The 26,346-nt window shown below is 47.6% G+C and overlaps 1 protein-coding gene across 4 annotated transcripts in view; it reads right to left on the bottom strand.

Moving 5' to 3' along the window:
- TMEM181 (transmembrane protein 181) overlaps window positions 1-2,783 on the bottom strand; it is a 101,282-nt gene extending 98,499 nt beyond the window's left edge. For 2 of the 4 annotated variants that reach the window (XM_055268311.2, XM_063632727.1), the window contains exon 1: window positions 2,221-2,783. In XM_055268311.2, the coding sequence (XP_055124286.2) occupies window positions 2,221-2,657 (437 nt within the window). In that variant the 5' untranslated portion in view covers window positions 2,658-2,783. The remainder of the gene's footprint in view (window positions 1-2,220) is intronic. The other 2 variants (XM_055268321.2, XM_055268359.2) reach the window with 2 other exon arrangements.
- Between the last annotated feature and the right edge of the window lie 23,563 nt (window positions 2,784-26,346).

Here is a 26,346-nt window from a genome sequence, read left to right as displayed (position 1 = left end):
GTCTCGTGTAAAATCCTCCAGTGGCTTCACACTGCAGTCCCAGTGAAACACACATTCCTTAGTCTGACCTTCAAGGCTCTTCAGGGCCTGGCCCTGCCTCTCTCTGACTACAGTGCCCCAGGCTCGCTGGTCTTCCATCTGTGCCTTGAACATTTCATGTCTTGATGGCCTCAGGGACGTTGCAATCCTCCTTCCTCTTCTAGGACTTTCCTCCCTGCCTCCTTGGCTGGTTAGCTCCTCATTTTTCAGTTCTCAGACAAATGTCACCTTGAAGATGAGCCTCATCTGACTACCTTCTGTGTGGCAGCACCCTGTCACTCTCTCATGTCACTTGGTTTATTATGTGTAAGCCCCAGGACAGCAGAGACCCTGTCTTGCTCACCGCTGTATTCACAACGCCTAGAACAACAGCAGGAACATAAAAGATGCTCAGTAACTACCAGGTGAATACATTGGTCAATGAATAAAGATGGAGATTAACCACTGGGGTGTGTTCTCTTCTCGGCTATTTGCACTGCGATCATTCCACTTTCACTAGCTGTGTTGTCAAAGAAATATTCCCAGGAAAAGAAAACACAGAAAAAAAAAAAAAGGCCAGGCATGGTGGCTCACGCCTGTAATCTCAGTACTTTGGGAGGCCAAAGTGGGAGCATCAGTTGAGTCTAGGAGTTTGAGACCAGCCTGGGCAATACAGGGAGATTCTAGCTCTACAAAAAATACAAAAATTAGGTGATGGGGCACAGGCCTGTGGTCCCAGCTACTCAGGAGGCTGAGGTAGAAGGATTGCTTGGTTGAGCCAGGGAGGTGGAGGATGCAGTGAGCCAAGATTGCAGCACTGCACTCCAGCCTGGGCGACAGGGGAAGACCCTGTCTCAATGAATAAATAAATAGGAAAAAAAAAAAAAAAACAGAGTAGGAGGCGGGGGAAGAGGGACTAGTAGAAAAGGAGATTGGAAATAATGTTATTTAACAAGTATGATATGAAACTGTGGGTTCTTTTCCCATACCCTCAGGTCTTCTAGGAGGCTGCATTAGACAGATTTCCAGGCTCGCCCAAAAGCTACATCACATGATTTTTTACATTTGTTTAAAATGGGCTTTTTCACTCAGTAACCATGACCACGGTCCCGCTGCGTTGCTGATTAGCCCGTGGGAAGGCATTAGGTTTTTTAACAGATGTGAGGATAAGTGTGACACACCTTTTCCTGAGCATGTATCTATGATTATTAGCACACGATGGGTCTTAGAAAAATGACGACCACCCGTTCTCCATAGCAGTGCGACACCCTCGCCATCCTTAGCACAGTGTGAGTAAATCATGATTAAACCTCAGCTTTCTGAGACCTTCTGGTTCAGGCTTCCCATTTAACAGATGAGGAAGGCTGAGTTGTGGGGTGAGGGAGCTTTCTACCGACTCGCGATAGGGTCCTGTCCCGACACCGCCAAGCCTTTGGGTAAACCGGCCATTGGCGGTGAACAGACTTTCCTCCCCTCTCCGAACTGCAGAGCGCAGAGAGGAAGGGGGCGGGTGCCAGGGTCTGCAGTCCCCACCGCTCTCCCCTAGGCCGCTTAAGAGGGAGACAGAGATGAACGCAAACAAGTTCCACACAGCCGCTCCCAGGCGCCGTGTCCCCGCATGGCGCCCCGCGGCGTCTTCCCCGCCGCGCCCGTCCGCCCCCAGCCCTTGGCGGCTCCCCAGCCTCGGAGGCGTCCTGCAAAGCCTAGGGGCCTGGGGCGCTCGGAGCTGCGGCCAAGACCCTCCTCCCGACGCCGGAGCGCGCGCGGTCGCCTCCCCAGACTCCGCTGCGTGAGGCCCGAGCGGGGGCGGCGAGGCGGGCGCGGGGGGAGAACGACGCGGGGCGCGGGGAGGAGCCACAACCCGCAGCTCTTTTCCGGGGAGGCGGGAGCCTCGGCTCGGGTTTCAGCTGAACGGAAATCGGCCCTTCGCCCGGGGGCGCCGGGCTGCCCTGAATCCAGGATTCAGTACCCCTGAATCCTGCGCGCCGCTGCCAGTACCCCTGCTCCCCGTCCCCTTCCGGGTCCCTCCCAGATCCCCGCCCCTACCCCGTCCCCATCCACAGGCTCCGCGCCCGGCGGGCGGAGGCGGCCGTCGGCGGGACCAGGCCAAGGCCGGGGCGCCGCCGGGGTCCCCGAGGGGACTGCGGCCCGGAAGCCTCCGGCCGCCCCGCCGCTGCCCGCGCCGAGCCGCGCCGCGCCCACCTGTAGTAGCGGTCATCCTTGAAGGGCGTGAGGTCCTCCTTGAGCTCGCGGTACGCCTCCCGCAGCCGCCGGCACAAGTGCTTGAGCTCGCTGCAGAGCGGGGGCTCAAAGGCAGGGTACTCAGCGTCCATGCCGCGCAGCCTCCCGGGCCCCGGCCCCGCCGCTCCGCCCTTTGTGTCGCCGCCCGCGCCCCCTCTCTCCTCCCAGCACTGGGGATCGGGCTGCCGGCGCGCTGGGCGGGACCGAGGAGGAGGAGGAGCAGGTGCGGGGGAGGTGGGGAGGGGGCGCGCAGGAAGCGGACCCGGTGCGCTCAGGGCGCCGCCGCGAGCACCCGAGGAGCCGGACACGGCGCGGGTGGGGGCTGGGGGGCCCGGCCCTCGCCCCGCGAAGGGGTTTGAGTAGGGGAGGGAGCCGCACCCATCCGCCTCCGCGCCCATCCGCCGCCGCCCCGGGAGAGGCAAAAGGCGGGGGAGGAAGTGCAACACAAGGTCGTCTGCCGCCCAGGACAAAAATCTCAGTGCCGCCCTCGCCAGTGGCAGCGCTGGGAAGGGAAGACACTGGAGGTGGGAGCACGAAGAAAAATGGTGCTTGGGGGCGGACCGAGGGCCCTTTCCTGCTGGGGAGGTCAAAGGCTGAAGCCGGCTACCGCGTTCAGCACCGCGGACAGCTCCCGCGGGCGACTTCTGGCTTCTTGGGCTCCACTTGGCCTAATGCAGAAACATTTAAAACTAAGCCCATTAGGGTTATAGTCATAATAAATATTGTTTTTAAATGAAGTGTGCCAAGTGAGGTGCCTCTTCCCACATGTACTAAAACCACCAAAAAAAGTCTAGGCAGAGGCGTTTCTCACCCTCTACAAGCCCAACGCTAGTGTGCAAACTACAGAGTTTTGTCTTCTACGAAATGGCTTCTCCAAAGCGTGATGTGATCTCCTCCTGTGAATTTTTCCAATAATGGGTGGAAAAGCAGTCTTTCCAGACGATGTTAGTGAATTTCCATCTGAACCGAGGGCCGGTTTCCACGCGAGATTGGTCCTGCCTGCACTGGGGGAAACCTCTTACTTTTAGGGACAAAACCTACACAATTGAACCTAAATAATTGTGGAATATCGATTCCAGGAATCTGTATTTGTCCAAACTCCACAGGCAAGTCTAATGACCACTCAGGTGCCAGTGGTCTCAGCATTCCCATGTTTCCTGCTGTCTGTGCCTGCTCTGTCACTCCACCCACTCTTCCTTGCTCTGTATTTTTATTTATTCCCTCCCTTTACATTTTGGAACAGGTTTTGTATGGAAGCCGGGCTCCCCTATCAGGGCTTGGACATCTTCCCATAACTGCTGACCACCTTGCATTGCACACAGTTAGGTTTTAGCCTTAATTCATTAACATGAGCATTTGTGTTTAATCATCTCAGGGTTTTTTTTTTTTAAAGAGCTCAGGTTTGGTAATACTCAAAATATAGTTCATCAAGAGCCGCACTAAGAAGAACTTCAGAGAACACACATGCAGATTTGTTTTCTGAAATGAGAGAGACTGTGAGTTCAGCATGTGCCATATTTTAAACATTGTATCATTGGCTAGAGAGAGCTTATTTTTAGGAGGTATATAGGCCAATCTCCAAGATACATCAAAACACTTAAAAATCCTCTAGGGAGCCTTCCTTAGCTTCTCAAGCATAGTTTTTTTTCCTCCCTCTTTGAAGTACAGTAGCCCCTCGAGGATAATACACATCTGGCTCCAGCACTGTGAGGTACTAATCTATTTTGTCAGCTGTTTTACTACAAATCGCTAGAAATTCGAGATAAAACACACACGGCCGGGCGCAGTGGCTCACGCCTGTAATCCCAGCACTTTGGGAGGCTGAGGCGGGCAGATCACGAGGTCAGGAGATCGAGACCATCCTGGCTAACGTGGTGAAACCCCGTCTCTACTAAAAATACAAAAAATCAGCTGGGTGAGGTGGCGGGCGCCTGTAGTCCCAGCTACTCAGGAGACTGAGGCAGGAGAATGGCGTGAACCTGGGAGGCGGAGCTTGCAGTGAGCTGAGATCGCGCCATGGGACTCCAGCCTGGGTGACAGAGCGAGACTCTGTCTCAAAACACACACACACACACACACACACACACACACACACAGTGACTGCATGTTATGCACAGCTGAGCCACATACTATAATTTCTTTTTTGTATATTTTATTTCCCATAGAATTAATGGTTGTCATTTTTATTGCTTGATTTTTAAATATACTTATTAATACAACCTCAGGTCCTGCACCAATTGTCTAATTTCTCTCTTAAGATACTCAGGTGCATGAGACATCCTGTCAGTTTCACCTTTGTGAATGACAGCTCTCATGGGCCTTCTGACCAGCTGTAGAAAAGTTATCTTCACACCCAGTGCATAGGTGCCTGGAGGGATCTCCCCACCATCATCCTGGTAATTATCTCCCCTCTGTTCTGTTTGAATCCCACATTTTCTATTTACTGGTAGAAAATATCTTCTACAAGATTTTGAGAAAAGATGCATGGGATGCAAATTTTTGAGGCTGTGGATGTAGGAAAATGTCATTCTTTTATACTTTCTTGATAGCTTGGCTAGGAATAAAAAATTTGGTTGGAAATAGTTTTTTTGTTTTGTTTTGTTTTTGTTTATGAGACGGAGTCTCGCTCTGTCGCCCAGGCTGGAGTGCAATGGTGCAATCTCGGCTTACTGCAACCTCTGTCTCCCTGGTTTAAGCGATTCTCCTGCCTCAGCCTCCCAAGTAGGTGAGATTACAGGCACTTGCCACCATGCCCGGCTAATTTTTGTATTTTTAGTAGAGATGGGGTTTCACCATGTTGGCCAGGCTGGTCTTGAACTCCTGACCTCAAGTGATCGGCCTCGGCCTCCCAACGTGCTGGGATTACAGGCATGAGTCACTGCCCCCAGCAATTGGAAATAATTTACCTCTAAATTTTGTAGGTATTTTTCCATTGCCTCCTGGATTCTAGTATTGCTGTTGAGAAGTCCAAAGTCATTATAAATCCTGATTCACCTTATACAGACCAATTGTTTTTCTCCCTGGAAGGGTATAAGAGCTTCATTTTGTCCACAGTGTAATGACATTTCAAGATTATGTTATACATTGGCCTAGATTTTTTTTTTCTGACAATCTAAGTATTTCAGCTTGAATAAATTTTCTTTTTTTTTTTTTTTTTGAGACGGAGTCTCGCTCTGTCGCCCAGGCTGGAGTGTAGTGGCGCGATCTCAGCTCACTGCAAGCTCCGCCTCCTGGGTTCAGCCATTCTCCTGCCTCAGCCTCTGGAGTAGCTGGGACTACAGGCGCCCGCCACCACGCCCAGCTAATTGTTTTGTATTTTTAGTAGAAACAGGGTTTCACCGTGTTAGCCAGGATGGTCTCCATCTCCTGACCTCGTGATCTGCCCGCCTTGGCCTCCCAAAGTGCTGGGATTACAGGCATGAGCCACTGCACCTGGACTATTTTTTTTTTTTTTTTTTTTTTTTTTTTTTAGTTTTGGAGACGGAGTCTTGCTCTGTCACCCAGGCTGGAGTGCAGTGGCGCGATCTCAAGTCACTGCAACCTCCACCTCCCTGGTTCAAGCAGTTCTTCTGCCTCAGCCTCCTGAGTAGCTAGGATTACAGGTGTGCACCACCACACCTGGCTATTTTTTTTTTTTTTTTTGAGATGGAGTTTCGCTCTTGTTGCCCAGGCTGGAGTGCAATGGCGTGATCTCACCTCACCGCAACCTCTGCCTCCCGGGTTCAAGCGATTCTCCTGCCTCAGCCTCCCAAGTAACGGATTACAGGTGCCCACCACTGCGCCCAGCCTTAATTTTTGTATTTTTAGAAGACATGGGGTTTCACCACGTTGGCCAGGCTGGTCTCAAATGCCTGACCTCAGGTGATCCACCTGCCTCGGCCTCCCAAAGTGCTGGGATTACAGGGGTGATCCACAGCACCCGGCCAATGTGTGCAATTTTTAATGTAAATAGGATTTAAATTGTGCACATATATTCATCCATGTAACTCCCACCAAGGTGAAGGTATAGGCCAGTTCCAACACCCCAGAAAGCTCTGTCTCATGTCTTCCTAGTCACTCACCTTCCAGTCATAACCACTCCTCTGGCTTCTATCACTATAAATATGTTTTGCCTGTTTTTGAACGTGATAGAGTCATAGAATGTAGGTATGGTTTGGCTGTGTCTCCACCCAAATCTCATCTTGAACTGTAGTTCCCATAATCCCCATGTGTCGTAGGAGGGCCCTGATAGGAGGTAATTGAATCATGGGGGCCGTTACCCCTATGCTGTTCTTGTGATAGTCAGGAGTTCTCAAGAGATCTCATGGTATTATAAGGGGCTTTTCCCCCTTTGCTCGGCACTTCTCCTGCCACCATGTGAAGAGCGATGTGTTTGCTTCCCCTTCCACCATGATTGTAAGTTTCCTGAGGCTTCCCCAGCCCTGCTGAACTGCAAGTCAATTAAACCTCTTTCCTTTATAAATTACCCAGTCTCGGGTATGTTTTCATTAGCAGCACAGGAATGGACTAATACAGATGTGCATTCTTTGGTGTTTGGCATTGTCTGCTGAATATTATGTCTGTGGGATTTTGCACGTTGTTTCATATAGGAGTCATCAAAAAAATGGTTATATAGCATTCAAAGAATCTATCAGTCCCGTGCCTACCCAATCTTCTTAGGATTTATGCAGATGTCACCAGGCCAGCCCACTGTCACTTGCCACTCTACTTATTCAACTTCTCACTTAAGAATAGGACAACAAAACGAACAAAAAACCCTCAGCTACAAGCAGGGTGTGTATAAGTGGCTTCTCTCATTCTGTGCCCAGTCCTTGTGTGTCCTTCCTCATAATCCTCCACAGCAACACCACACATATCCCTCTCCAAATGCCACACCCAAGGTTTCCTGTTGTCCCCTGTGACTCTGCCTTCCTTCAATATTTAACATTTTTGCACAATGGAAAGTACATTGCATAAACAATTTGGAATCCTGCTTTTCCTTTTTATTTTCTTTCTTACTTTTTTTTTTTTTTTTTTTTTTTGAGACAGAGTCTCACTCTTGTCGCCCAGGCTGGAGTGCAGTGGTGCAATCTCGGCTCACTGCAACTTCCACATCCCGGGTTCAAGCAGTTCTCCTGCTTCAGCCTCCCAAGTGGCTGGGATTATAGGCACCCGCCACCATGCCCTGCTAATTTTTGTATTTTTAGTAGAGATAGGGTTTCACCATGTTGGCCAGGCTGGTCTCAACTCCTGACCTCGTGATTCACCTGCCTCGGCCTCCCAAAGTGCTGGGATTACAGGCGTGAGCCACCGCACCCAGCCAGCTTTTTCACTTAAGAATAAAAGTGAAGCATCATTATAAAAACTTTTTTAAAATATCATTTTCAGTGTTGCATAGTATTCTAACTCAGGGATGTATTGCAATTCAGTCTCTTTTTGGTTACTATTTTGCCATTTGAGGTTTTTGCTGTTATAAATAATGCTGCAGTGAACATCTCCATGCACACATCTTTGAATTTCAATTATACCTTTAGACTCAGAAATGAAATTACTGAGTCAAAAAGAATATAATATTTATTTCTTTGTTTGTTTTTAGATGAGCCTCACTTTGTCACCCAAGCTGGAGTGTAGCTCACTGCAACCTCTGCCTCCCAGGTTCAAGCAGCTCTCCTGCCTCAGCCTCACAAGTAGCCGAGATTATAGGCACGTGCCACCACACCCAGCTAATTTTTGTATTTTTAGTAGAGACAGTGTTTTGCCACGTTGGCCAGGCAGGTCTCAAACTTCTGACCTTAAGTGATCCACCTGTCTCAGCCTCCCAAATTGCTGGGATTATAGGCGTGAGCCAGCGTGCCCAGCCAAAGAGTATAACATTTAAAAGTATATCATGGAAAATTTTAAGCACATAAAGAAAAGAATTAATGGACCTAGATCTTACATGAACCTAATGTTATATGAATTTTATGAACTCCTAACGACCAACTTCCAGCTGGAATTCACATTTAAAGATGAAGTTTGCTGAATCAAAATAATGAATCTCTAATCGTGGAATTTAGGACAACAGGCGCTGGCTTAATATGTATTAGAAAGGAGACTCTTTTTGTAGCAGGAAGACTTTTCTCTTAAAGCCCCTCAAGTCACACAAAGCAGGTAGCCACTTGCTCTTCCAGCAAGACTGCCTCTTCATCCTTGAAAACAGGGTTGGCCACAAGGCAGGTGTTCAATAAATACTGTTGATTGACTGAATAACATAACACTCCTTGAACTTTTTTTTTTTTTTTTTTTTTTTGAGACCGAGTCTCGCTCTGTCGCCCAGGCTGGAGTGCAGTGGCGCAATCTCGGCTCACTGCAAGCTCCGCCTCCCGGGTTCACGCCATTCTCCTGCCTCAGCCTCTCCGAGTAGCTGGGACTACAGGCGCCCGCCACCACGCCCGGCTAATTTTTTGTATTTTTAGTAGAGACGGGGTTTCACCATGGTCTCGATCTCCTGACCTCGTGATCTGCCCGCCTCGGCCTCCCAGAGTGCTGGGATTACAAGCGTGAGCCACCGCGCCCAGCACACTCCTTGAACTTTAACTGGAAACAAACATCCAGCCAAGAATAAGAGAGACTAAAAGGAATTATATGAACACCAAAGAAAATTAATCTGTAGGCAGAGTGTTTGATGTTTTTTGGTTTTTGTTTTTGTTTTTGTTTTGAGATGGAGTCTCCCTCTGTTGCCAGGTTGGAGTGCTGTGGCACAATCTCAGCTCACTGCAACCTCTGCCTCCCAGGTTCAAGGGATTCTCCTGCCTCAGCCTCCTGAGTAGCTACAGGCGCGCGCCACCACACCCGGCTAATGGGTGTATTTTTTAGTAGGGACGGGGCTTCACCGTGTTGGCCAGGATGGTCTCCATCTCCTGACCTTGTGATCCACCCGCTTCATTCTCCCAAAGTGCTGGCATTACAGGCGTGAGCCACTGCACCCTGCCTATGTGTATTTAACTTTTAATATAAATACAGTAAATTGGCTGGGTGTGGTGGCTCATGCCTGTAATCCCAGCACTTTGGGAGGCTGAGGCGGGTGGATTGCCTGAGCTCAGGAGTTCGCAACCAGCCTGGGCAACAGGGTGAAACCCTGTCTTACTAAAATATAAAAAATTAGCTGAGCGTGGTGGCATGCACCTGTAGTCCCAGCTACTCGGGAGGCTGAGGCAGGAGAATTGCTTGAACCCAGGAAGCGGAGGTTACGGTGAGCCGAGATCACACTACTGCACTCCAGCCTGGGCGACAGAGCGAGACTCCATCTCAAAACAATAATTATTATTACAGTAAATTACAGTGAACTCAAATCCACTCCAGGAAGTTGAATAAACACAGAAGCATGCAAGGGTGTGTGCAAAACCATAAGCTTTCTTTCCAACTAAATAATACTCAAGCCTCAGGCTAGGGCTGGAGAAATCAACAAATAGGTCTTAACTCACTGATACAGACTAACAAGAAATCTTTGACATCATCAATCACAAAGCTGCCCTGAAGACTCTAAGGAACTGAGTAGCTCCTCCGATTCGGTTAGACCTGGTGAAAATATCTTACTATGATGACAGAATAGTCTTCTAGACTTAATCACATCGTTTGGATCTGTTCACCACGTGTCTCTCCCAGTAGACTACAAACTCCTAGAAGGCAGGAGCTGATTCTTACTCAATTCTGAGTTGTCAGCACCTAAAATTCCCTAGGACATAATGGGTATTTAATTAAATATTTATCAAGGTTAAAAGAAAATTAAAGTGTGGCACAGTGGCTCACGCCTGTAATCCCAACACTTTAGGAGGCTGAGTTGGGAGAATTGCTTGATGCCAAAAGTTCAAGACCAGCCTGGACAACATAGTGAGATTCTGTCTCTACCAAAATTTTATTTTAAAATTAGCCAGGTGTAGTGGCGCATGGCTGTAATCCCAGCTACTCCAGAAGCTGAGGCAGAAGGACCACTTGAGCCTGGGAGTTCGAGACTGCAGTGCCCTGTGATTGCACCCCTGCATTTCAGCCTGGGCAACGGAGTGAGACCCAGATTCTAAAAAATAAAATAAAGTGCCTCATCTTTGTTCCAATGTTCAATTAAAAATTAAGATCATGTTAATGAGGTTTTGAAAAATGTTTGAGGCCAGCAATTCTTTATACACTGTCCATCTGAGTGAAATACATTGCTCACCTAAATGAAAATTACACTGAATACAGTGTGTAAATATATTTTTGATGCATCTTTTAAAGGTGTTGGTAGCACAAGAAAAGAAGAAATCACCACTTAAAATTAACCCTTTGCATCTTTGTCTTTTTTTTGTTTTTGAGGCAGTGTCTCACTCTGTCACCCAGGCTGGAATGCAGTGGTGCAATCACAGTTCACTGCAGCCTTGACCTCCTGGGCTCAAGCGATCCTCCCACCTCAGCCTTCCAAGTAGTTGGAACTACAGGCATGAGCCACCACGCCTGGCCGGCATCTCTGACTTTTTGAAATATAAAATCATGGGAGACCTCAGAATGCTCTACATTTACATTCAGTTCAGGCTCCATTACGCTTACTGCTGTGTTTATTTGTTGATTAGATTTGAAAAGGCGTTGTCTCTTCTGAGAACATAAGGGACTTTGCAAATGATTATCAAACCCAAAATATTCTTCAGATCATTTTCATCCACTGAGAGCGATCAAATAAAGGAATGTCATAAGAAAATCTAACTAGAAAATGAGATGGAAAAGGCAGTGAATATGGTTGGTATAATTTATTATTGCTGAATCACAGCTAAACGTGCAATGCTTGCTCTGTTTTTCATAAGAAACCACACAATAAGGCTGGATGCGGTGGCTCGAGCCTGTAATCCCAACACTCTGGGAGGCCGAGGCGGGTGGATCACTTGAGGTCAGGTGTTCGAGACCAGCCTGGCCAACATGGTAAAACCCCATCTCTGCTAAAAATACAAAAAAAAAATTAACCAGGAATGGTGGTGGGCACCTGTAATCTCAGCTACTTGGGAGGCTGAGGCAGGAGAATCACTTGAACACGGGAGGCAGAGGTTGCAGTGAGTCGAGATCGCGCCACTGCATCCAGCGTGGGTGAGACAGAGGGAGACTCTGTCTCAAAAAAAAAGAAAAAAAAAGAAAAGAAAAGAAACCACACACAATAAGTCTCTCTCTCTTTCTGTCTGTCTCTCTCTCTCTCTCTCCCTCTCTTTAGAGACGGGAGTGACACTCTGTCACCCAGACTGGAGTGCAGTGGCACGACCATGGTTCACTACCACCTTGATCTCTTGGGTTCAAGTGATTCTCCTGCCTCACCTCTCAAATAGCTAGGACTACAGGTGCACACCACCATGCCTGGCTAATTTTTTTAAATGTTTGTAGAGGCAGGGTCTTGCTATGTTGCCCAAGCTATTCTCAAACTCCTGGGCTCAAGTGATCCTCCCACCTCAGCCTCCCAAAGTGCTGGCATTACAGGCATGAGCCACCATGCCTGGCCAGTCTCTTATTTTTCTGCCTCTTAACTGAGATACTCCCTGGATGCATTTATTACCAACAAGTATAACAATAGAGCCATTTCACTGAGCATGTACTATGTGCTGGATGCCATGCTAAGCACTTACTGGCATTGTCTTACGTTGTATTCTCAACAATTTTATGAGGTGAGCACTATTTTTATCACCATTTTCAGATTATTGAAGCTTAGAGGGGCTGAGTATCTGCTCATTGTCCCACAACATGGGAATGGTGTCTGAATTCAGATGTGTCTGACTTCAGAAAATTCACTTTTACTCAATACCCAATACCAGCTCTACGAAGGCACCCTGTGGAGACCATTTGTGTTTGGAGACTGAGGTCTTGTAGCTTGCTCAGAAACAGCCCCATTTCCCTGATTTTACGTAGCATCACACAAACCACTGAAGAGGCACTGTGTGTTCAAAGACATGTGAGCTAAGACGCCTAGACTCTGTGACAGCTGGAATGGATGGTCATGTTCAGGCATGTGCACTCACATATATGTTCAAGAGGAGGGCTAGCTGTGTCCTCCGGCCTGCCAATCTCATGCCAGTACCTCCCACGACCAATCCTGACAGAGCCAGGGATAGAGGGAGCCCAGCGATGCAGCCTCCTGGGACACAGGACTAGACAGAGAAGGGCAGAACGTGGATCCAGGGAGAGCAGGGAAGAGACGGTAACCGGCCCACTGTACTCACAAACTTTTCCTCTGATGTCAGTGAAGTTTGTTGCTTGATGGTAGGGAGTAAATATGACATAAGAGAAAAAACTATCCTCATTCGCAGTCCCAGGAGTAGTTTTAAGGAGAAGAAAGAGAAGTGGATGAAGCAGGCAGACATGAGTGTCCTGGGCTTCAGCTCAAAGACAGCAGTGCCAGCAAACCACGGAGCGGGGCTCATGACCTCTTTCACGGATTCATGCTTGATCGTTTAAAGAAAAGGCTTTACAGGCCAGGCCCAGTGGCTCATGCCTGTAACCCCAACACTGTGGGAGGCTGAGGTGGGAGGATTACTTGAGGCCAGGAGCTGGAGACCAGCAACATAGTGAGACACTGTCTCTACAAAAAAAAAAAAAATTAGCTGGGCGTAATGGCACATGCCTGTGGTCCCAGCTCCTGGGGAGGCTGAGGTGGGAGGATCGCTTGAGCCTAGGAAGTCGAGGCTGCAGTGAGCTGTGACCGTGCCACTGCATTCCAGCCTGGGCGACAGAGTGAGACCCTATGTTTAAAACAAGGAAAGGAAAGGAGAGGGAAGGGAGGGGAAAAGAGGGGAAGGGAGGGGAGGGGAGGGGAGGGGAGAGGAGGTTTGCAAACCACAGAATAGAATGCTGGAAGGTTGGCAGTGCAAAGATGAAGAAATTGAGGCTCTACCGGACTAAGAGGCTGATACAGGACAGGGAGCAGAGCAGGGGTTAAATCCAGCTCTGTGGCCCCCTGGTGCAGGTTCTTGTTTTCTTTTTTTTTTTTTTTTTTTTTGAGACGGAGTCTCGCTCTGTAACCCAGGCTCTGGAGTGCAGTGGCGCAATCTCGGCTCACTGCAAGCTCCACCTCCCGGGTTCACGCCATTCTCCTGCCTCAGCCTCCCGAGTAGCTGGGACTACAGGTGCCCGCCACCACGCCTGGCTAATTTTTTTGTATTTTTAGTAGAGACGGGGTTTCACTGTGTTAGCCAGGATAGTCTTGATCTCCTGACCTCGTGATCCACCTACCTCAGCCTCCCAAAGTGCTGGGATTACAGGCGTGAGCCACCGCGCCCGGCCTGTGCAGGTTCTTTATAGATTACTGATGCCCCCTCTTTTTCTGAAAAGGACTGGAGGCGTATCTAGTCCCTTACACCTTCACATTCTTTTTTTTTAATTTTTATTTTAAGTTCCAGGATACATGTGCAGGACGTGCAGGTTTGTTACATAGGTAAACGTGTGCCATGGTGATTTGCTGCAACTATCAACCCATCACCTAGGTATTAAGCCCCACATGCATTAGCTATTTATCCTGATGCTCTCCTTCCCCTAGAATGCCCAATAGGCCCCAGTGTGTGTTGTTCCCCTCCCTGTGTCCATGTGTTCTCATTGTGCTGCTCCCACTTATAAGTGAGAACATGCGGCGTTTGGTTTTCTGTTCCTAAATTAGTTTGCTGAGGATAATGGCTTCTAGCTCCACCCATGTCCCTGCAAAGGACATGATCTCATTCCTTTTTATGGTTGCACAGTATTCCATGGTGTATATGGACCACATTTTCTTTATCCAGTCTATCGTTGATGGACATTTAGAGTGATTCCATGTCTCTGCGATTGTGAATAGTGCTGCAGTGAACATACTTGTGCATGTATCTTTATAACAGAATGATTTATATCCCTTTGGGTATATACCCAGTAATGGGACTGCTGGGTCAAATCATATTTCTGGTTCTAGGTCTTTGAGGAATTGCCACATTGTCTTCCACAATGGAAGAATGAACTAATTTACATTCCCACTAACAGTGTAAAAGCATTCCTATTTCTCCACAGCCTCACCAGCATCTGTTGTTCCTTGACTTTTGAATAATTACCATTCTGACTGGCATGAGATGGTATCTCATTGTGATTTCATGAGATGAAATCTCATTTTGATTTGCATTTCTCTAATGATCAGTGATGTTGAGCTTTCCTGCATATGCTTATTGGCTGCATGTATGTCTTCTTTTGAGAAGTATCTGTTCATGTCCCTTGCCCATTTTTTAATGGGGTTGTTTGTTTTTTTCTTGTAAATTTGTTTAAGTTCCTTGTAGATTTTGGATATTAGATCTTTGTCAGATGGATAGATTACAAAAATTTTCTCCCATTCTGTAGGTGGTCTGTTCACTGTGATGATAGTTTCTTTTGTTGTGCAGAAGGTCTTTAGTTAAATTAGATCCCATTTGTCAATTTTTGCTTTCATTGCAATTGCATTTGACCTTTTTGTCATGAAATCTTTGCCTGTGCCTATGTCATGAATGGTATTGCCTAGATTTTCTTCTAGAGTTTTTATAGTTTTAGGTTTTACATTTAAGTCTTTAATCCATCTTGAGTTAATTTTTGTATAAAGTGTAAGGAAGGGGTCCAGTTTCAATTTTCTGCATATGGCTAGTCAGTTTTCCCAGCATAATGTATTAAATAGGGAATCTTTTCCCCATTGCTTGTTTTTGTCAAGTTTGTCGAAGATCAGATGGTTGTAGATGTGCAGTCTTATTTCTGAGATCTCTATTCCATTCCACTGGTCTATGTGTCTGTTTTTGTACCAGTACCATGCTGTTCTGGTTACTGCAGCCTTGTAGTATAGTTTGAAGTTGGGTAGCATGGTGCCTCCAGCTTTGTTCTTTTTGCTTAGGATTGTCTTGGCTATATGGGCTCTTTTTTGGTTCCATATGAATTTTAAAGTAGTTTTTTTCTGATTCTGTGAAGAATGTCAATGGTAGTTTAACGGGAATAGAGTTGAATCTATAAATTACTTTGGGCAGTGTCATTTTCATGATATTCATTCTTCCTATCCATGAGTATGGAATGTTTTTCCATTTGTTTGTGTCCTTCTTATTTCCTTGAGCAGTGGCTTGTAGTTCTTGAAGAGGTCCTTCACTTTCCTTGTTAGCTATATTCCTAGGTATTTTATTCTATTTGTAGCAATGGTGAATTCATGATTTGGCTCTCTGCTTGTCTATTTTTGGTGCATAGGAATGCTTGTGATTTTTTTGCACATTGATTTTGTATCCTGAGACTTTGCTGAAGTTGCTTATCGGTTTAAGAAGCTTTTGGGCTGTGACGGTGAGGTTTTCTAGATGTAGGATCATGTTATCTGCTGACAGGAACAGTTTGACTTCCTCTCTTCCTATTTCTTTCTTTCTTTCTCTTTCCTGATTGTCCCAGCCAGAAATTCCAATACTATGTTAAATTTGAGTGGTGAGAGAGGGCATCCTTGTCCTGTGCCAGATTTCAAGGGGAATGCTTCCAGTTTTTCCTCATTCAGTATATTGGTTGTGGGTTTGTCATAAATGGCTCTTATTATTTTGAGGTATAATACCTAGTTTATTGAGAGTTTTTAACATGAAGGGATGTTGAATTTTATCAGAGGTCTTTTCTATGTCCATTGACATGATCATGTGGTTTGTCTTTAGTTCTGTATATGTGATTAGTTACATTTATTGATTTGTGTATGTTGAACCAGCCTTGCATCCTGGGGATGAAGCCAACTTGATCATGGCGGATCAAGTTGATGTGCTGCTGGATTCGGTTTGCCAGTATTTTATTGAGGATTTTTGCATTGATGTTGATCAGGGATATTGGCCTGAAGTTTTTTTGTTGTTGTTGTATCTCTGCCAGGTTTTGGTATCAGGATGATGCTGGCCTCATAAAATGAGTTAGGGAGAAGTCCCTCCTTTTCAATTGTTTGGAATAGTTTCAGAAGAAATAGTACCAGCTCCTCTTTGTACCTCTGGTAGAATTCAGCTCTAAATCCGTCTGGTCCTGGGCAAGCCTTCACATTCTTTTTTTTTTTTTTTGAGACAGAGTCTTGCTCTGTCACCCAGGCTGAAGTGCAGTGGCGAGATCTCGGCTCACTGCAAGCTCCGCCTCCCGGGTTCACGCCATTCTCCTGCCTCAGCCTCTCCGAGTAGCTGGGACTACAGGCGCCCGCCACCACGCCTGGCTAATATTTTGTATTTTTGGTAGAGACGGGGTTTCACCGTGGTCTCGATCTCCTGACCTCGTGATCTGCCCGCCTCGGCCTCCCAAAGTGCTGGGATTACAAGCGTGAGCCACCGCGCCCGGCCAAGCCTTCACATTCTTCTTCACCATTACCGGATGCTTCTGCAACTAACACACAAAGTCCCAAGTTTCCTACCGTTGCCTTTGCATTTAATTTAACACAATTTCGGGAACACACAGCATAAAAGTGGCACCATGTGTCTTAAAATGAAATGCACAGTGGTGCTTTGTGGTGAATTAACCATGTCAGGGAGGTTTCACCTACAGTAACTCTCTGGCTTGCAGATGGAATCACTGAGACACACCTGTGGGCAAGAAAATGGTAAGGGCATTGCCAGTGACCAGTAAGCTCTCTGGAAGCTTGGTGGCCACTTTGCAGTTAAGGACACTTGTAAGTGTGTGGGGCTGGGATGATCTTCACTGAAAGCATTCAAAGATGACAGAAAACAGCCTTTGTCTAGCTACACCTTCAGTGGTCATTTGTAAGTAACATTTTTGAATAATCTAGAGCAATAAAAATGTCCTTCCACCAAAGTTTAATTTGAATGATGTCTAGCCACCTGTCCTTATACAGCTGAGACTCAGAAGGATTTGATTCAGGGTGCCCTCAGCTGAGATGTTGGTCAGCAGGACCAGACGCTCTGACTTCCCCAGTTTTGGTGGCAACTCTGGGTTGAGAGCTGAGTTGTGTTGTGCTCCAGCGCCACAGCCTGCCGCTCAGTTCTCATCAGCCCTTGCCAGCCTCTCCACCATCTCCCGTGTCGAGAGGCCCAGCCACTCTGCAGAATCCACAGGCAGCTGCACCAACATCAGCCAATAGATCTTGATGTTTCAGTTGAGCCTTGGAGCAGAATCGAGCACTTTAATTTCATTTTGATTTTAATAAACATTTAATACCCATGAAGCCTCAGACAATACTAAGTATGGAAATTCAAGATCGAGTAAGAATCCATTCCCGCCCACTAGGGATTCCTAGTCTAGCCCGGAGACACAGATCCAAGCCATGTGGTTAAGTGTGCAGTGGAGGTCATTCCAGGGGCCATGGGTCTAAGAAGACTTCACTGCAGAGGTAACACCTGTGCTGAGAGGCGAGGAATGAAGAATTCACGGAGTGGACGGGGGGAGGAGAAATTCCAGGTGGCAGGAAGAGTGTGAACACGTGGAGCTCATTAGAGAGGGATTGTTCCAGAAGCAGTGATAGTTCCTCACAGGTGGACCACGTTTGCTTTGGAGGAGGAAGAGCTGGGCCTGGTTAAGGAGGCAGAGGCTGAGCCATGGGGACTTCTGGACAATGATAGAGTTTGGGCTTTGTCTCGAATGAGTGGGAGCCATGGAAGGCTCGGGCAGAGGCGGGCTGGATTCAGTGAGTTTTAGGAGGACAGTTCCTGGGGCAGCAAGACAGGATGGAGGTGAGGAGGGGTTAGGAGACCAGTGTGGCAACCCAGGCAAGCAGTGACGGTGGCTAGAGCCAGCACACACTGGCACAGGATAGAACATGGAGACAGTTTGGGAAGACATTTGAGGGTGAAGTTTACAAAAGTGGAATATGATATCTTGGGTGACTCAGTTATCTGGCTCTGGTGACAGCTGGTGACTGCCAGTGGTTGGGGACGCTGGTGACTATGGCATGGACACCCCAGGCAGTCAGCATCCATGGTGGCACCATGGGAGATGGAGTGGAGTCTCTGATCCTCATCCTGGGAGCTGCTGCGGGCAGTGTGGCTGGGCACTAGCACCCCTCGACTCCTTTATGACACATCATATGATTGAGCGATGTTGTATCGAGGGCTGCGCTCTGGTTCTGGTTGTCTTTAAGGATTGGTGAGACGTCTGTCTCTCATAGGGCTGCCAGTGTCCTCTGCCTGCCTTTGGCTGTCCCTGAATGGAGTGTGGAATGTTCATCTCCTCTCTGCCCCCTGGGCTGGTTTAGCTCAGCCTCATCTTGGACGCCTGCCTGCTGCATGGGGCATCGGTGAACATCCTCAGAGCCTGCAGAAGGGTAGGCTCAGCTTGTCTGTTCGCCAGACATCCCTATAGGCCAAGCAGTTGGATGAATGTGCTCTCAGGATCCCAACAGAACATGCCAGCACCCAGCCTGCACCCAGGGCTGCCAGGAAGGGGCCCTGCTCCGCCTCAGCTGTGTCTGCTCATCATAGCCAGTGTGGCTGCTGTTGCCCCTGCCATCTCATCTCAATCTGCCCTTCCTTCCTTTGCTGATTTTTTTTTTGGAAAAAAAAATCCTCCTTTTTGCTTCCCTCTCCCATCTCTTTTTGCATCTTCTTCTCCTCCTTGTCCTGTGTGTCTTGGCTTTTGGCCTGGGGGATTGGCTTTCACAGCAGTTGCTGACTGGTCTCTGTGGCTGTCCCTCTGCTGTGCTCCTGTCGCTCCTGGCTTTGAAGCTGCTTTCTGCTGCACCTGCCACTAGAGCAGGGCACCAGGCTTTCTGTCCATGAGGCAGTGATGTGCCCCTTTCCCGTCAGTCCCACAAGCTGTCCAATACCACATTCAGATCAGTAGCTCATGGAAGTATTCCACTGAGCCGTGTGGAATTGCCTACCCACAGTCAACCATTCTGACCCTCAAAAAGGACACTTTGTTCACGTCAACTCAATGGAATTGGTTCATTTCTGATTATTCTCTCCATGCACGATTCCATATGACACATTTATCCACCAGGCGCCAATTATTTCATCCACAGGAAATGAGACTCAGGAAAATATATCCTTTTCCCTTCTCCTGGTCATACACACCCTAGATTGCTGATTAATTTGCAGTGGCTCACGCCTGTAATCCCAGCACTTTGGGAGGCCGAGGTGGGCAGATCACAAGGTCAGGAGATCGAGAGCATACTGGCCAACATGGTGAAACCGTCTCTACTAAAAATATAAAAATTAGCTGGGTGTTGTGGTATATGACTGTAATCGCAGCTACCCGGGAGGCTGAGGCAGGAGAATTGCCTGAACCTGGGAGGCGGAAGTTGCAGTGAGCTGAGATTATGGCACTGCACTCTAGCCTGGCGACAGAGCGAGACTCCGTCTCAAAAAAAAAAAAAAAAAAAATTGCATTATCTCTCTGCTAGCACCACTGATACATCAATATTGAATTCCAGATATATGTTTTCTTTTAGCTACTGTCTCATACCCACTGTCTTTTTTTCTTTTTTTTGAGATGGAGTTTCCTTCTTGTTGTCCAGCTGGAGTGCAATGGTGGGATCTCGGCTCACTGCAGCCTCTGCCTCCCAGGTTCAAGCGATTCCCCCTCCTCAGCCTCCCAAGTAGCTGGACTACAGGTGTGTGCCACCATGCTCGGCTAGTTTTTGTATTTTTTGTAGAGACGGGGTTTTACCATGTTGGTCTCGAACTCCTGGCCTCAAGTAATCTGCCTGCCTCGGCCACCCAAAGTGCTGGGATTAGAGACGTGAGCCACTGTGCCTGGCCCACTGTGTCTTGTTATTATGGATGGAGAGCCAGTTCATCACCAGGAGTGCTGGGGCATCCATGCCAGCCACAGCATTGGTACTGGGGGCTTACCTGCTTCTTGACACTTCACTGTCTCGTCCACAAAGTTCTACCTGTGCAAATGCACACTGACCATTTCCTTTCCACCAGGCCATGTACAGCCTTCCCCAGCCAGGGGGATCACGAGGTCAAGAGATCAAGACCAGCCTAGCCAACATGGTGAAATCCCATCTCCATTAAAAATACAAAAATTAGCTGGGCATGGTAGCACGGGCCTATAGTCCCAGCTACTCGGGAGGCTGAGGCAGGAGAATCGCTTGAACCCAAGAGGCGGAGGTTGCAGTGAGCCGAGATCACGCCATTGCATTCCAGGCTGGGCGACAGAGCGAGACTCTATCTCAAAAAAAACCCAAAAAAAAACAAACCCCCCCCACCCCAAAAACAGTCCTTATTGTCCCTTGGATTTTGATTCTGATGCAATAGAAGATGGATTTCCAGATGATTGCTAGAAAACAATAAGAAGCATGATCATTTAATGGCTTTACATCTCCCTCCCCATTTCCCCTTTTGGCTTTCATTAAGTAATGAATTTATCAAGATATTGTATTATGTAAAGTAGCTAAGCATTTTTTTCTTTCCAGAAATGTATATTATCTAATTATTTTATAGAAATATAACTTCACCTGTAAGTCAGTTTCTCCCAGAGGAGAGAATAAATAAGAACTAAATCTGCCTTGCATTGCATTTATTCAACAAATGTTTACTGAAACTTGTAAGTCTGGCATTTCTAATTGCTGGGAAGTGTTCTGGGAGTTGGTATTTGGGCTGTTAAAGTAGTTAGGCCCTTTTGACTTGAGGTGTTTGGTTTGGGTTGAGCAAGGGTGCCTCAGCCACTCCAGCCTTGGCAGCCCCAGGCAGGACTAAAGAAGAGGGTAACCGACAACCAAAATTGGTAATTTGTTTCTATCTCTACAAAAACTTAGGTTAATTCAACTTATTTCTTTTTTGCTCGAAACTAAGAACAGTGTGAAAAATGGCAATCCAAGAAACATTAATTTATTTAAGTGAAACAGGCCACTGAGTTTCTCCGAGTTCACCCCAGAAAAGGACATTCTAAATTAAGTGATTAAATTTTGGCTGATGGAAAATTTGTCTGTTGAAATATCAGATGCTGGGGGAGGGAGAAAGGGAAATGAACCGAAAGTGCCAGGCTCTCTTCCCCCTCCCCTCCCCTCCCCTTCCCTTCTCCTCCCCTTCCCTCCTTTTTCTGAGACAGGGTCTCACTGTCACCCAGGCTGGAGTACAGTGGTGCAATCACAGCTCACTGCAGCCTCAAACTCACAGGCAAGCAATCCTCCCACCTCAGCCTCCTAAGTAGCTAGGACTACAGGTGCACGACACCATGCCAAGCTAATTTTCATATTTTTTGTAGAGATGGGGTTTCGCCATGATGCCCAGGCTGGTCTTGAACTCCTGGGCTCAAGTGATCTGTCCACCTTGGCCTCCCAAAGTGGTGGGCTGCCAGGTGTGAGCTGCTGTACCCAGCCTATGGCAGGCATTTCTCTGTCCTTCTTTCCTTCCTTCCTTCCTTCCTTCCTTCCTTCCTTCTCTCTCTCTCTCTTTTTCTTTCCGAACTCGTCCTCTGTCGCCCACGCTGGAGTGCAGTGGTGCGATCTCTGTTCACTGCAACCTCTGCCTCCTGAGTTCAAGTGATTATCCTGCCTCAGCCTCCTGAGTAGCTGGGATTACAGGCCACTCTCGGCTAATTTTTATATTTTTAGTAGAAATGGGGTTTCACCATGTTGGCCAGGCTGTCAGGGTCTCACTCTGTCACCTATGCTGGAGTGCAGTGGTGTGATCACTTCAGTGAGATGGCCTGTATTTCCTTTGTGATTGGTCCTTGTCTTGTTTGGGTGTCAATGTTATATTGACATGTTATTTTGAATGTTATAACACTTCACCCTTATAGTGAGGGAGAAATGTTTCCTCTTTTTTAATTTTCTGAAAGTGTTTGTATAAGAGTAGAGGAACAAGTTCCTTGAAAGTTGATGATATTAATCAGTAAAACCATTTGGCTTGGAATTTTCTTTGCAGGAAGATTTTCTACTGATGACTATATTTCCAAGTTTTCAAATCTACAGCATACAATTGTGCATTTTCTGTCTCTTAAAAAGATCTCTCTCTGAAGTTAGATTCCATTTCTATTCCTGATGTCATACTTTTGTGCTTTCTTTTTTTCTTCCTACATCATGCCAGGTATTTGTCAAATTAATCTTTTCCAAGAACTAACTTTGACATCATGGACCCTCTTGAATGTATTTTTGGTTTTTATGTTCATTAAATTTGATCTGGCCAGGTGTGGTGGCTCATGCCCATAATCCCAGCACTTTGGGGGGCTAAGGTGGGTGGATTGCTTGAGCTCAGGAGTTCAAGACCAGCCTGGGCAACATAAGAGACCCTGTCTCTACAGAAAAATACAAAAATTAGCCAGGCATGGTGGTGCATGCCTATAGTACCAGCTATTTGGGAGGCTAAGGTGGGAGGATTGCTTGAGCCCAGGAGGTTGGTCAAAGTTGCAGTAAGCTGTGATCACACCACCGCACTCCAGCATGGGTGACAAAGTGAGACCGTCTCAAAAACAAAACAAAACAAAAAACAGTTTTTTTACCTTAAAAATCAGCCTAGTTGCTGAATGGAGAGTGGCCTGGGGGAGGAGGGAGCAGGAAGCCCGAAGGAGGCTGCTGAAGAGGCAGAAGTGAGGGTGAGTGCTGGCCCAGGTCAGGCAGCAGAGGGAGAGAAGGAGCTCTTGGAGGAGAAGTGGCAGGGACTTGGTAGTGGCTACTGTGGAACAGCAGGAAGGAGAGCGAGGGGTCCAGGACAGCTCCCTGTCATCTGGAACTGCAGCGCACCCTTCCATAGGGGCCCCAGAACACTACACACTGGGTGGAGCGGACGAGTTGGTCTGGGAGACAGGGACTCAGCAGTCTTGGAGATAGAGAACCAGCTGGGACCATACCCTCTGCGGGGCAGGGCTGTGTCTGCTCTGCGTGGCTACCCGTCTCCTCCAGGCATCACAGTGATTGGCATGTGTTAGACACTCCATAAATATTTGCTGATTAATGAAAGAACAACCAAAAAAAACCCGTGTCCTGAACTCACTAGCTGAGTGCCTCAGCCGGCCTAGACTCAGCAATGCTGTGCAGCCCTCCAATCAGAGTCTGGGCTTACGCTGCCCCCAACACACACCACACACAGCCGCGATGTGCTGCAGGCGGCTCACCCTGCCTCGTGACAGATGATGGTGACATTTCCAGGAATCTCGAGAGCCAATTTTTAAATACAGTCATTATATAAAATTAAATTGCTACTTACGGCACATCTCTTTCCAACTCCTCATTCAGTGACTCTGGTGGGAATATTTATACCATGGAAATCAGCAAAAGCCACAAATCAGGATTGATTTCATTTCATTGTTTTAGTCTAGGCTCTAGACTTAAGAATGTGATGAAGGCAATGTTCATAATGCAATTTAAATTTAAAATGCGTCATATCTGCAGCCATCACATTGTAAACAGCACAAAAGAATCGAGGAGATCTGATCTTCAAAAACTATTATCCCATTTAGCAATGAAATGGCTTATGTCATTAATGTATGAGTAAAGTTCTAACATATGTTTATGGTGTTTCACTGAAGACACATTTTCATTGTTTCACTTTTGTCTTGCTCAAAAATGTAAATGAAAATAACCAACATTCATGTTGAGGCTACATTTGTTTACCAATTACAATCTTAGGTTGGCTGCAAGACAAACATTTGGCAAAAATCAACAAAAGCATTAGCTATTAAGTCTGGCTATATGGAGTTATAAGAAAAAATATTGTATATTTTGTTATTGTAATTGTGTACTACACATCCTATATAGCAATACAATTTATAATGCTCATGTAAGGTATATTTATTCATTCCAAGTTTGTTTGTATGTTTCTGGAGAGCTGGTTGTTAGCTATTTACCAACACACCACTCCACTTGTTTGCCAATTTATAACCTTCAGCTGAAAGTATTGTTCTCCTGAAGAGGGCACCAAAGGGGACGGAGCCCACACAACAGAGAGCACCGCACGGGGAATGGGGGAGATGCTGTTTACCCAGCAGCAAGGACCTGGCAGACTGGATAATTTCAATGTGAACACGAAGAAGGCTGAGTGCTGATCAAGGTGCCATTTACATTTTATACCCACCACCTTCTATTGCGAGGCTCACTGGCACTGGTTTTGTTTATTTCCATAAACATACAACAAAATGATCCTCCAGATCATCTTCGGGAACCTGGACAAAGTCTGGACAAAATGAACCCATCTTCAGAGCATCAACTCCCTCATGGGAAGGTGACTGCAAAGGAGAAAGGAAGTTGAAAGCAAAGGTCGGAGCAGGCGCAGCCACGCAGCCTCACCCGGGCTTGTCTGTGACTCATTTCCCTGGAAGGCAGGCTTCTACCTGAGGTGCTGGCTTCTGCTCCCTGGGGAGCTGGCACTTGTTCTCTGTGGTTCAGGATGCTTCAAGGAGCGATTCTCAAAGAGGGGCTGCGGCCTCGTGGCTCTGAGATTTGCTCCTGACTCTTTTTCGACACACACTGCCTGGATTAGAGGAAAGTCACTTATGATTTTCTATCTGAGATTTCCCCATCTTTTAACGGGGACCAAACCTTTGTAGGCGAGGAAACATTTATTTTCCTCATCCATCATTAAGGTCATGGCCAGGGCCCCCATTAACAAGAGAAAACCATACAAATTTTATGTAATACAGCCATGTACCCCATAAAGATGCTTCAGTCAACGACAGACCGAATATACAATGGTGATCCCGTATGATTATAACACTAGATTTTAGTTGTCCCTTTTCTATGTTTAGATACAAAAATACCTCCCATTGTGTTTCAAGTGCCTGCAGTGTTCAACACAGTGACATGCTGTGCGGGTTTGCAGTCTGGAAGCAATCAGCGGCCCCACAGAGCCCAGGTGTGCCGCAGGCCGTTCCTCTAGGTCTGTGTAAGTGCATTCTGTGAGGTTCCCACAGTGACAAAACGGCCTAGCGGGACATCTCGCATTGTTAAGTGATGCAAGTTTTTTTTGTTTGTTTGTTTTGTTTTTTGTTTTTTTTTGAGACGGAGTCTCGCTCTGTCGCCCAGGCTGGAGTGCAGTGGCGCAATCTCGACTCACTGCAATCTCGGCTCACTGCAAGCTCCGCCTCCCGGGTTCACGCCATTCTCCTGCCTCAGCCTCCCGAGTAGCTGGGACTACAGGCGCCCGCCACCACGCCTGGCTAATTTTTTGTATTTTTAGTAGAGACGGGGTTTCACTGTGTTAGCCAGGATGGTCTCAATCTCCTGACCTCGTGATCCGCCCGCCTCTGCCTCCCAAAGTGCTGGGATTACACGCATGAGCCACCGCGCCCGGCCGTACTGATGATTTTTTAAAAAGTACCAGGCTCGGGCCGGGCGTGGTGGCTCACGCTTGTAATCCCAGCACTTTGGGATTACACTTTGGGAGGCCGAGGCGGGCGTACCATGAGGTCAGGAGTTCGAGATCAGCCTGACCAACATGGTGAAACCCCGCCTCTACTAAAAATACAAAAATTAGCCAGGCGTGGTGGCTTATGCCTGTAGTCCCAGCTACTCGGGAGGCTGAGGCAGGAGAATCGCTTGAACCCGGGAGGCGGAGGTTGCAATGAGCTGAGATCGGGCCATTGCACTCCAGCCTGGCGACAGAGCGAGACTCCGTCTCCATACAAAAGTCCCTCGGAGTGCTCGCGGTGGGTGGCGGCGGCCGGGATCGCGCTTACAGCGGGTGCGCGCAGGGTGGGTGCACGCGCAGGTCAGGTGCGCGCGCAGGCTGAGGACCCTGCACTCAGCCCGCAGTCGCAGGGCCAGCGCTCAGGTCGAGCGCGCTCGCTTCCTGGGGAGTTTCCTTTCCTGTTCCCTCCCCTGAGCTGCTGCCGCTGGCGCCTTCAGGCCGGCCATGGCCTCAGCTTGGAAGAGCTACAGAAAGATCCAGAAGGGGTAAAGGTGTTGCTGGAAAAGACAACTAGGAAAACGGTACGTGATGCCCTTCCAGCTGAAAAATCCAAGACTGAGACAGAAATGAACAGGATGCGGCAGAAATCACAGAGGAATGCAGAACTCCTTGACAGCGAAAAGCCAGCTGCGGTGTTTGCTCCCATTGCAGGGGACCTACAGTGACACTCGGTGACTATGCACGGGGTCAGCCAGGTGAGGAGGCCAAGTTCCCGCTGAGAGGTCGTGTGATCTCTTGGTGTAGGATCTAACTGGGCGGGGTTATCCATGAGTGTGAACAATCCATTGACACCCACTTCTGTGGAAGGCAAGGCGGATACAGTTCTTATCTTCTGTAGAAGGAAAGCGGAAAACACGGG

This window comes from Symphalangus syndactylus, chromosome 2 (genome assembly GCF_028878055.3).
Source record: "Symphalangus syndactylus isolate Jambi chromosome 2, NHGRI_mSymSyn1-v2.1_pri, whole genome shotgun sequence".
Classification (NCBI taxonomy): Eukaryota; Metazoa; Chordata; class Mammalia; order Primates; family Hylobatidae; genus Symphalangus; species Symphalangus syndactylus.
Note: the sequence above shows the minus strand (reverse complement) of the source record. Positions and strands in the feature narration are given on the sequence as shown.